The sequence below is a fragment of the Ammospiza nelsoni genome, chromosome 5 (genome assembly GCF_027579445.1).
Source record: "Ammospiza nelsoni isolate bAmmNel1 chromosome 5, bAmmNel1.pri, whole genome shotgun sequence".
Lineage (NCBI taxonomy): Eukaryota > Metazoa > Chordata > Aves > Passeriformes > Passerellidae > Ammospiza > Ammospiza nelsoni.
This window is the reverse complement of record NC_080637.1, coordinates 15,329,408-15,341,645: the sequence shown is the minus strand read 5'-3', so window position 1 is coordinate 15,341,645 and position 12,238 is coordinate 15,329,408. Positions and strand designations below refer to the sequence as shown.

At 36.4% G+C, this 12,238-nt stretch overlaps 1 protein-coding gene across 4 annotated transcripts in view; it reads right to left on the bottom strand.

The window, feature by feature from the left end:
- KIF21A (kinesin family member 21A) overlaps positions 1 to 12,238 on the bottom strand; it is an 86,903-nt gene that overhangs the window by 28,322 nt on the left and 46,343 nt on the right. For 2 of the 4 annotated variants that reach the window (XM_059471833.1, XM_059471831.1), the window contains exons 11-22: positions 11,543 to 11,746; positions 8,305 to 8,343; positions 6,006 to 6,090; positions 5,715 to 5,832; positions 5,191 to 5,379; positions 4,071 to 4,270; positions 3,571 to 3,678; positions 2,997 to 3,065; positions 2,678 to 2,889; positions 1,878 to 2,031; positions 1,314 to 1,514; positions 882 to 983 (exon numbers count right to left, since the gene is read on the bottom strand). In XM_059471833.1, coding sequence (XP_059327816.1) covers positions 882 to 983; positions 1,314 to 1,514; positions 1,878 to 2,031; positions 2,678 to 2,889; positions 2,997 to 3,065; positions 3,571 to 3,678; positions 4,071 to 4,270; positions 5,191 to 5,379; positions 5,715 to 5,832; positions 6,006 to 6,090; positions 8,305 to 8,343; positions 11,543 to 11,746 — 1,681 coding nt within the window. The remainder of the gene's footprint in view (positions 1 to 881; positions 984 to 1,313; positions 1,515 to 1,877; positions 2,032 to 2,677; positions 2,890 to 2,996; positions 3,066 to 3,570; positions 3,679 to 4,070; positions 4,271 to 5,190; positions 5,380 to 5,714; positions 5,833 to 6,005; positions 6,091 to 8,304; positions 8,344 to 11,542; positions 11,747 to 12,238) is intronic. The other 2 variants (XM_059471829.1, XM_059471830.1) reach the window with 1 other exon arrangement.

Genomic DNA, 12,238 nt, shown 5'->3' with positions numbered 1-12,238 from the left:
CTTCAGCTTTTCTATGTGATAATTACTAAACAAAAAGATGATAGAAGCCTTTACATAATGGAGCTTTTAATCATAATAAAGAGAAATTGTTAACAGAGTGAGTCAGAGGCACTTTTCTCACATTAACTCTGTTACAAGATCCATTCAAACACATCCAAGGGCTGAAAAAATATTAGAAGATTGAAATTTCCAGACGCCAATGTGACTGTGGGAACTTTCTTTTACCCTTTTTTTTTTCCCACAAACTTTTTGGATTACCTGCATAGTGACAAATCAAAAATGCAAAAGAAACTCCAGAGAATTGGTCAGGGGGGCTGACTCAAAGACAGTTTCAGTATCATTGAAATTTTCCATTTGATTTAATGAGACAGAAAGAAAAGCAGCAACAAGAACACAGATACATATGTGCACAGGGTTATAAACTACCAAATACTTATTTTGAAAATATGAGAGAACACATATTTCCCCAACACCTTCAGAAGAATCCCTGTGGCTCTACTCAGACTGAAGTATGTCATGCATCAACATATTAAATTTTTTGAGGTTCATATTTGTACAAAGGTGACTGAGTCAGTCTTTTTAAAAAAAGATCTTGAGCTCTCTTTAGCAGTTTGTTGAAAAACACAGAGATTTATTTGATTACAAAAAGTGCTCTTGTAAGAACAACATGAGCTAATTAATACAGTGAAGAAGGTTCTACTGGGGGTTGAGAAACAGGCAGTAAGCTGGAGGACAACAGATCTCAAGGGCCTTCACACTGAGAATCAGCACGACTCAGTCATGCTAACCAGCTTTGCTTTGCTTAACACACTTTAGTCATGTCTTTATGTCAGTACAACATATCGGCACCTGGCACACACATGCTTCACTTAACACATTACCTTATTGATGCCCATCATAAGGAAGTGATCAAGCAAATATCGAGCTTCTGTCAAAGTGCAAGCATTAATCACTGCTGTTACATCCAAGGTCTCTCCTTCTTCCTATGTGTGCAAGAATAAACCCAGTCAGATTGTGAAAAAGTCCCAAGAATTAAAATAAGTTATTGCCAGCATAATAGAAAGCACCAGCTTTGACATTAAAATGCTTTGCAATCATAACTGGCATTACACTACTGACACTAAAACTCAGGTATCAATTGTATAAGTCTTCATCTCAAACTTCACATACAAGTTTTCACCAATTTTCACTTCCTGGCTTAACAATTACACAGACAAACAGAAACTAATTTCTAAATGAGAACATATTCAGTGCTAACACAGTTGTGTTTTCCTGTCTCCATTTTACCATTTTTGCAATAATATTTGACCTACCTTTGCTTCTTCCATTTGCATGATGTTTGCTTGGCAGTCAGAAATGCTGTCGTTGATGTAGTCTATGTTTGCAGTTACTGATTCCATCTCCTCATTTATGTTTTGGACATTTCTATCTGCTTCACCGCCACCCCCACCCTTGATGAGCTTCTCCCTTTTCTTTGAAAGCTTATCTCTTCTTTTGGTGAGTTCTTCACGTTGCTATTTTCCACAAAGACATAATATTACAGAAAAAGGAATTAGTAAACCCTTAGAACACTCAAGTGCCTTTTTGTTTTTCTTAGTTTGCTGCAGTTTAACTAACATATTGTAATTTCCATGGGAACAAGTTACACAGGGGAATATAGTAATCTGTTTGCACATGATGCCATTAATGTACTAAGCACAGCAACCCCATTGTTCAAATGTGTACTCGAGCCAAAAGTGTCTTGACTGACTACAGTAGATTCCACCCACTTTGCCAATGCTGCCATAACAGCAGTTAATTGACAGCAAACATACTGCAAGTATGTTTGCACTATTTAATACAATGATACAGCCAACAGTGCACGGTACGTCACCCACCGTAAGCAGCCTGTTCATATCTGCCTCCATGTTGGAAATAGTCATCCTCTGCATAATAATGTCAGTCACTCTGCGTTCCAGCAGCTGCCACTTCATCCTGGCTGCCCTCGAGGAGTAAACCCTGCTCATCACTGCTTTCCGCTGGTACTTCCTCCTGTGGCACGTTCAAGAGAAATACGCAGCTAAGTCTGAAGTAGTTCAGTGACAAATTCAAATGTGGAAAGGATCAGGCTGGAATATTTTTCACAAACAACTTTAAAATGTCATGTGGAAGTTGTTATAGGTTTTCACAGCACCAGACGGCCACCTCTACCTAGCCCCAAATTCTACTGCACTCTAACATGCTGCACTTGAAAAACAGGTTTCAAACACTGCAGCATCTTTCATGATACACTCTTGAGTTTAAATGCCATGTAGATGTTGTTCCCTATTTAACAAGGAGATCTGCTTCAAATCACAGTGGAAAAGCACAAATAAACCTGATACACTGAGCTGCATTTTCCAGCAAGTTTCTCCATTAACTTAACACTGCTGGCATTGGACCACCAAGGTAATTTCTCTTGAAGAGCGGATTTAAAAACCCTCAAGATGTCAAAATCCAGTTTATGTAACTTGCCATTTAATGCCATTTATTATTATATTATCGTCTTATACCCAGAAAACTGAAATTGCATTTGATAATGCTAAAATACCCATTTTATGAGCATTACATGATAACAGTTTGACAACTAACAGCACCTGCTAGAAAGTCCACACAAATTTCAGTTCTTGTAAGAGTCCTAACAAGTTTTAACGCTTACCCTGTTCCATTTGTTGCAGTTACAGATAATGCTTGAACCCTTGCAACAGGAATTCTCATCTTCTGCTGGGCTGCTGTTCTGGAGCCATCATGCTCTCCTGACAAACTAGAACTTGCTTCCTGTGTGGAATGCTCAGGCAGGCTCAGCTTCCGACTCACTTTTCCTGCCACTTTATCAGACAGAGGCCTGACTTGCCGACGAAGGGCTGTGACCTGAAACAGTGCAAAGACATGAGTAACTCTCCCAAAACTGAGTTCTAAGTTTCAGCAACACAATATCATTCTGTTTTCAAAGATGCATTGCTGTTTCACCACAATACCTCTTCAGTTTTGCGACGTAAGATAACTTCTTGGTTTCTTTTCTGAGCTTCCAGAAGCTTAAGCTGATGCTGTGAAAAAAATAGAAAATAGCACATCATATTTTTTCCATTCCCTCTCACAAGGACTGCATTGCATAAACAAAAAAAGAGACCTCTACAGATTAATACAAGTCTGCAAAATTGCTGTGACATTAAGACTCAAGTCATGATTATTTCTTGATCTTCCTAATGCAGAACAAAAACAAATGTTTCACTGTATAAATTCTATCAAAAACAATAATTCCAAACAAGCAAGGTGGTAGTAATAATTTTTGAAGATTTACTAACCACTAATTCACTGATAAAATTGATATACATACTCAATAAGCACAACACAACATGGAAGACTTATCACCTGAAGCTAGGAACTGTGTTTGCATGGAAGTCAAACCAAATCTTGTGCATTTTCATGGTGAAAATATACAGGTACATGCCTGCCTCAGTGAATGCATATGCACAGTGTGTGCCTGCAAGCAGAGGCACATAGTAATAGTATGTGCTTATTCCAAATGAAAGTTCTTTATCTGTAAATCACCTCTCGTTTGCGTTGCTCCTTTTTAAGCTGTGCAATCTCTCTGTTTCTTCTAGATTCAGTCATTCTAGCTTTCTCCTGCTCTTCTTTCATTTGTTTCATCAAGCGAACCTGTAAAGAAGTCATCACTCAGAAAAGCTGTTCACACTTAAGTGCTGCTCCCTGCCCCCAACCATAGAGTTTTCTCTTCAAATTGCCATTTTCCTATATTACATGCTTTTAGCCATTTATGTCTTCCATCTAATGTTGTCTTCACTCGGTGCTGAATAACAGCTAATAAGCTGTGCAAGCTTATGAATGTTTGATACCTTAATTTCTGTTCATTAAACCTAAAGCTGCCCCTCTCCCCCAGGAACAGCCTGATGCTTGCATCTCCTCTGTTTTCACACTTTCAAGCAGATAACAGCAAGAACAGAGTTATCAGATAGGTGGATGCACAGGAGATTTCAACCTAATTTTCAGTAAACATTCATTGTACAACACTTCCATTTACTGAAATATACCTTGGTTTTCTTCATCTCTGTCACCTCCTGCTGCAGTTTCTTCAGCTGCTTTTCATATTGAGACTGATTTTTAAGCAAACGTGCATGTTCCTTTTGCGCTGTTTGAAGTCTCTGCAGTTCTTTATTCATGGCTTGGAGTTTCTTTTCATATTCTGACTTGATTTTTTTTGCCTTTTCTTCTGAATAGGTCTCTACAGAACCTACAGTAAAAGAGAATTCTTAATCTGCTTTTGTTCAGAGTACTTTTACTTTGCCAGCCACAGTAGCTAACTACTTCCTCTGCTCTAGCACTGCTATAGCATTGCTCTGCAATACCTTTAAAACAACCTAATTTTTCTCTAGTTCTTGCCATCTGCACTGCTTTGAATTTCCCACCATGTATGCATTCTGGGATAAAAGATTAACTATTAACACTTTCCTCTGATTTCTTTGTAACAAATCTGAGCACCTGAAAGCACAAATACACACATTCACACATATGTACACAGGAATATAACAACACTCCTAAAAGTCATCAAGCCTAGTATTCCTCTTCTGACACTGATCAACAAGGGAAGGACTAAGGAATAACAGGGGAACAGCAAACAGCTTAGACAGTGTGTAACCATAAAGCATATATATGTTTAAAAAAGAAAAACAAACAAAATACTTTCCACAGCACTCCCAAAGTGCAGTTATTTGTGGCTTGGAACTCTGGGTCATAGGTGGTGTGCCATCTCAATACTAATACATATTCAAAAAGGTTTGGTCAGTAAACACCTCTGAAAGGTGTGTTTCACTGATCCTTGTTCTTATTCTCCGGGAAATAAAAATAAAGTGGGGAGGAAAGAACATGAAAAAATCTTTTAATCAGGAACCATCTCCAGGATTATGAGAGCTCTCAGAAAACTGAAAATGCTTATTCACCCAAATCAAATACCTGTCAGTAGCAATACATTTCAAAAAATTCTTCTCTCAATTCTGATAGAAACTGGAATGATTAAAGAATCATTCACTGGAATTATGGGTACAAAACATCCTTCTGTCATCTGCATTTTCTCATCAAATTTGAAAAAGAAAATGAGACAAGTAGAAAATGGTTCAACAGCTTATACAAGATCAATGATTTTGTACTTCTTACCCAAGTTTTGAAGAACCTGATCTCTTTCGAGCTGTGTGTCTCTGATTTTATGTTGTAGCATCATTAGTTTCTCTTCATACTGTTTTTTCAATGTTTGCAGCCTTCGCTGGCTGTTTTCCAGCTCATCTATCAGCTTCTGCTTAATGGCTATTTCACAGGTGATATTTGCCAAGTCAGCTTGATAATTTTCTAAAATAGAAAGATTTCTGTTAAAGTAAAGCAAGGACGACATGAACACAGATAATCCTTACAATCTTAGGGTCACTGTAAACACATATTGTGCATGGGAGGATTCCACACAAATCACAATGAACCTGGCCTCTGGTCAATTTCAAAACCCATACAGTGACACTTGATCAGCTGTCTATTACATGTTTTAGCACCATAACAAAAAAATAACTCACAGAACATGCTCTTCACAGAGAATTACACACAGACAGTTGACAACACACTTTCTTGCCTACCAAGATCTGAGCTTTGATAGGTATTATTTGCAAAACTACAGAACATTGCACTGACATCACCTTTTTCATCAGAGTCAGAATCTGATTCATCTGAGCTTTCAACAACTTCCATATCATCTTCATCCTCATCATCTTCCTCTTCTTCATCATCATGATCACTGACTTCTTGAATTTCCTCCTACAAAACATACAGACATTAAAGCACTCCACACTTTTCCATGCCTAAGTAATTTTTGACTATCACTGCAAAGCTGCAGTACTCACCTAGCACATTCCTAATTTTCTTTCTATAACCTTGTAAATCTTTAAACAGACAATGAACAAATAAACCAAACATTTATAAATACTTACTCCCTCCAATTCATTATTCTCTCTCTCGGAAGTGCCTTTTTCATCTCTCTTCTCCTGCTCGTTGTCTGTGTTATCCTCCTTAACACTAGTAGAAGAGGCAGACACAAATTATTCACAAACTGAAATGGCAGTTGTTTTCCATCCCCCAAACCAGTAAGTTGTAATTCCAAATAAAGATGAAAAACAAAGTGTAGTTAGAAAAACATACAAGTGTTGGGCATGGGTAAAACACAACTTCCAAACTTCTGCAGATAATAAAATAATGCCTAATTACTCTTAAGCTTGGTTTACAAGGTAATAGTCATGATTAGCACATTGTTCCAGCATCCTGCACAACTGGGACAATCAGAATATACATCTCCATATACTACAGCAGTACTCATTTTGCATGGAAGTTGCAGTGTACCCAGAGTGGCTTTTACAAAACAATAAAATAACATTGTGTGCAAGTACAACATACATTACAGGTATTCCTACACTTTCAAGCTATAACAGAGACTACTCTACTTTGAATAGTCTGAACATTTACGTATAAACCTTAAACAATATCCTAATTTATTGTACTATAATCACTCTTTTGATTAGTTATCTACTTTGACATAAAGTGAAGGCTCAAAACAGTCACTGATACAACAATAAATAGGGTTTACAGCAGGGTTTTTTTGTTTGTTTGTTTGTTTAGTTCTAAATGTTTGGTGTATTACTCATTAGGGCAAGTTTTAACATTTTTAAGTGCACGTTTAAGATATCACATGCAAATATAAAACAAAAAATCAGTGGCACTCTGCAAATTGTCCCTGACCAGGTATCAGTCCCTCTAGTGCTACAAAACCCAAAGCTCCAATGGATGAGAAGTAGTGACAGAATAGAGCTAAACACCATGGGGGGTAATAATGAAAAAATGTGGTTAGGACTGCATAGTGTGGAATCCACCTCAACTAACATCAGCTGCACAGAAGTTTGGCAAGTTGTGCTGTCACTGATCAGGCACAGAAACTAGAAATGCACATCTTCCTCCACTGATACCAAGAGGACCTCAGCTTCAAGATCAAACTCTTGAGCAAATCCAATACTCAATGCAGGGACAAGAAATATACAGTAGATTTGAGACAGTATGATTTGCTAACTGACACCTTTAAAACAGAGCTTGAATCTAAAAAGGGCCAGTGAGTAGCACAGTGCTGTGTACATGTGATTTTCTGCTGTATTATTTTTTAATCTGTTCAATGCCAACTGATTCTCTTCTGCCCCACACATTACCAGTTATGAGCTGACCATGCACAAAGCAGAAAGCTTTTGCTTGGATCATCTGAATCCATGCAGCAGCTGGGGATGCTGGAATTTAAAAATCTAACCAGATTTGTACACAAAAAAATGCCTAACAGGGAACACAGTGTCACACAATCTCATTTCAACCAATTCTCATCTCCCTCAAACCAGAACATGTTCTGTGTTGGTTGTTAAACCTAGAAGATAATGGATCTTAGCTGCAATCCTCATTCAAATTGAGGCAAACCCCTAGTTTCCCTTCTACTCAGTACAGAACTAACCACTACAGAGGATTTGTGTTCTGCCAGAGAAAGAGGGGAGACAGGAGGGAGGAGAGCCAGCAGCTCTCCCAGGCAGAACTGCACTGCTTAATGAGTGTGCTACTGGTCTGTGGATTCACATCATCTGCATCAATTCAGTGGGTGGTTTTTTTGGATCAAAGTAGACAGTAGAAAAATACAAACTCCTTTAGTTTCACTTTTAATCATAATATAGTTCTCTTTTTAGAGCTCTCAGCTTAACTGCTCTCTGTGAATGACTACTCATCTACTGGTTTGGCTGAAACAGCACGGGAGGAATGGGCAAGGCTTTTGTCACATGTTTTCTGAAACCAAAGCAGCAGACTTGACTGAGGTGTGATGGTCTAAGACACTCCTGATCTCACATGCCAAAGTTATTATTGTCATATACTGCCTGCTATACATTTCATACTATGTGTGTTACTGCACCTTCCTCCTGCCTTTCACTTCTCTTAGGCCATGCAAGAAAGAAAACAATTAATTCAACATGAATTCCCAAAGGTGCCACCTCCCCACAAGAGCTTGCTCAACCCTGTGTAACTCCAGAGTCAACCTCAATTCCACAACAGAGATTTCTTCCAGTTAAAACATTAGCTGGAAGTGAAAACCCAGAAAGAATTCTGAAAATTAACCACTCCTGAAGTACCTATCAATCTGCCCAACTTCTTTTCATGTATGACAACCAGTTAATTGAAATGACAGGTAATTAAAAACCTGGGAAATATTCCAACCTTCTTTCTTCTTGACTGCTTTCCTCAAGTTTCTGTAGCCTTCAAAAGCACGAGGTACAGTATTGGAAGGCCAAGCCAATGAAGGACAAACCAGACAGTGAAAAGCAAAAGTGATAAGAAGGTAAAAAAAATGATATATATGAGCTTGCGGAGTTTAAATGAAATTTTAAAAGATACCATCAAGAGACAACAAGTAGTAAAAAGGCAATACATCCTGGACAGTTGGAAAGTAAACAGAAAACAGAAAAGAAGCATGTGTAGGTTAACTAATTTGCCATTGATAACAAGTAAATTCAGGTTACACTAAGGAAGAAGTTTCAGACAATATATTTAACTTTGCAAATTATTTCTAAAAATAGATTAGGAAAATATCTAAATTCTAGAAAAAGATTTCTCCTCTTTCTCCACTTAAAACTGGCTGGTAAAATACTGAAAACTACAAATACTCCCACTGACCCAAAGTTATATATTCTCAGGAAGATATCAGGAAAAAACAAGGCACTAGTTTTATATATGCTGATAACATATTGTATTATAAAGTAGTAATAAGAAAACTTTTTAATTAACTTATTAATATCCTAAATAATATATTATGAATATAATTAATACAAAAATGCTCAAATGGCATTCATTTTTCGTTTGGCTTTTGTTATATGTTTTAAAATAAAAAGTAGAAAATTGCAGCTTATTTTTCTGGGATTCAGAAAGTACATGTCAATAATTTACTGTTATTTTTTAATAAATTAACACAAAAAACATGCACCAGAAGCAGTGAGATGGACAAAATGTTAGTATTTCTGCCTGCACTTTTTCCTCTTGAATAAATGTGGATTTTTCAGTAAAAAATCTTAATGAGATATGTAAGCATAGAGATGGCTTAAAATTCATCAACTACTGAAATTCCTCATTTCCCATTATGGCAAAGTTTTGAGCAAGAGCTTTTGCTGCCTTTTCACCTCATACTGCCAACCACCTCAGCTAGGAGCTAGCAAGCTGAACCCCATGTAACTTTCATCACTAATTTAGTTTAATTAAGATTAGGGGAGTCAAAAGAAAACAATCAGAAATGGTTACCAGGTATGTAAGGTTGACTAACAACTGAAAGGAATGTGGAAGATTTGCTCAGAGGCTTCTAGTGAGTAAATCACATTAAGTCATACTGTGGGATACTCCAATCAGTAGGCAAAACATTACTGCTGTGTAAACTGCAGTAAAATGTGTAAACTGTTTCCAATAAACTTCAGGACAGGTGTTTATTAAGGCTACAGATATTTAACACTACATACTTGCTGCTCATTCAGAACCCTGCTCTTAGACCTTCAGGCTACCTCACAACAATTTAAATAAGTTGTATGTATTTAAAATTATGCATCTTTTGTCACACTGGCCCATACCCAGGAAACAAAAGACCAAGAAAGGCAGCAGATGGGGCAGAAATAGTAGCTAGGCTTACCAATCCCATTTTAATGGAAAAATGCTAGTTAGACATTTGAAAGGAAGGGCAACACAAAAAAGAAATAGTAGAGTAAATGTAACTAAATGCCTACAGAAGACAGAATTATAACAAAGAATCCCCATCAAACTGCATGGCAAAGTGTCTGTGGACTACATACTGCCAATTCCTGAAATTTCAATAGAATAAAACTTCACAGTGATATAGCCTTAACACAGACTTTTCACTAATTGGATAAAAGTACTCTGCAGATAGCAAGAATGACAATGTAGAATCCCTCAAATTCTAACATTTCTCAGCATCTAGGGATTTTCCTCCCAACACATGCACCTCAGAAATTTCTAAGTATTTATTACAAAGCAGTCTGCAGATAGGCCAGTAAATAGATTCAAACCTTAGCAGCACATTTAAGAGTATGACGCCAATTTATAGAACACAAGGCCCACTTTAAGATGAAGCCATCAAGAGGCCTCTTTCAACTTTAATTTTTCTATAGCTCTCTAATTCTATAATGCTAGGATTAAAAACTGACCTCAAAAATAATTTATGGTAAGAAGTCCCAACTTTCGGATCAGACTACTTGGCCATCCCATCACAATAATATTTTCTTGGTGTGAGAAAGTATGACTGGCTTTCAAAAAACCAAAACAAAACCAAACCACAAAAACACAACCTAACAACTGAGGCTGTATCTAAGCACGTAGCTAAATGCATGCCTGATTTTAAAATGTGTTAAAAATACAAAATCAAATCTCTTTGTTCCTGCATTTACAGTTAAAGGGCATACTGAAGTGCCTGGCTGAAGAGAGAACAGAACATTCTGCTGATTTTATTTAACACTTCCATCTTACCCTCAAGTTCCTATAAAAATGAGACAAAATCTATCACAATCCCTCTAAAAGTCTTAGAGCTTCCTGAAAAATGATATGCAAAGAATCTAGTTGCACTTAAAATGACTGTTCTCTAAAAGCATCAGACATTTGTGTGGTGAATACGGGACCTAAAATTAAAGATTTTAGATGACTGATCCTCATCTACTTTATACTTTGACTTTTTCAAGCTTAAACTGTTATAGCTTTACTCTGAACTTGTAGAAGTCTGAAGGACCATTATTAAAAAGAGTAACAGATTAGAAGCATGGAAAATTTCAGCTAAAACTGAGAGATTTCTAATGGATGCAAAGTCTCTGAGTACACAAAGCCTTGCTGTGCTAACTGCTATCTAAACAGGCATTTCTGTCAATTTCTATGAGGATTTTAGTAGATGAGAAGTTGGACGGCAAAAAAATCCAGCAAAGCATGATGTTGCAGAGAATTAGGAAACCTCAAATTAAAAGAACATTCATAGAAGGAAAAGCTAAAGCAAAAGAAGCCATTTCAACAGCTACTAAAGAATCCCCAGCTATTCAGAATATCTTTTCTTCAGAAAGCTCTTTCAGTTTTGACATAAGAGTTTAAAATTTTTTTATAATTTTTTTAAACTTCTGTTAAATTTCAGGTGCATTTTAGAAGAAATTTTTAAAAACAATAGAATTTAGAGAGAGCACTCTTATCATCGTGCATAATTACATTGAAAAGTTCATTACAAAGGAGACAAATAATGCACACTTCACTGGAAGAAAAGATGCAAAAATAAAACTGTAACTTCAGCATGTAAAAGGGTTTGAGGTAACAGCAGTTTAGGATCCAAATCCACACAAAAAGTCTTTTTAAGTCTCAGTAATTAAAAAAATAGGCCTTTTTACTAAGAAAGACAAAACAAATAGCATTATAATTAATACACCACCTCTTTTTCTTTTTCCTTTCTTTTTTTTTCAGCTTTTCTAGATCTTTCTTGGCTATATCTAGAATTTCCATTGTCTCTTTCTCTGAGGAAAGCATAGAAGCAGAAAATGCTGATGGTCCACCAAAGTACGTGGCTCTCGATGAGGCTCTTGACAAGTTTCGTCGAAGATTTTCATTCACTGCTTCACTTTCTAATAATTTTGCTCTTAATAAAAAACAAAACAAGGAAGAATTGTAGACCATTAATTACAACTATCTCCAGTACACGAAGTGTACACTCTTTTGCCTCTGTAACTTCAATGCACTACATTCTGTCTAAAAGGAAACTACAAACCAAGGTGAAATCTAAAAAATACAATGTAGCAATTCCTTTAATTTCCTTTTATATATATACACACACACCTATACACATGCTTTATGAATACAGATAGTATATGAAAGCTACACAAAAGCTCTAATGTAAACTGAGGATAGGCCTGATAATTTTTTGCACAGTAGATGTCTAAGACATAAATAAATAAAAATATTTAAGAGGTTTTGAATTTTAAAAGGAAGTATTTTATTTTAATTTTTTTTTAAACAAGCAATTTCTCAGTGCTGTCATTTTTATATGAGGTTATAAAGTTTTAAACGATTGTTCTAAGTTTTACTGTCCTTGGTGCAACAATATTAAGTTACCACCATAATTTAGGCAACA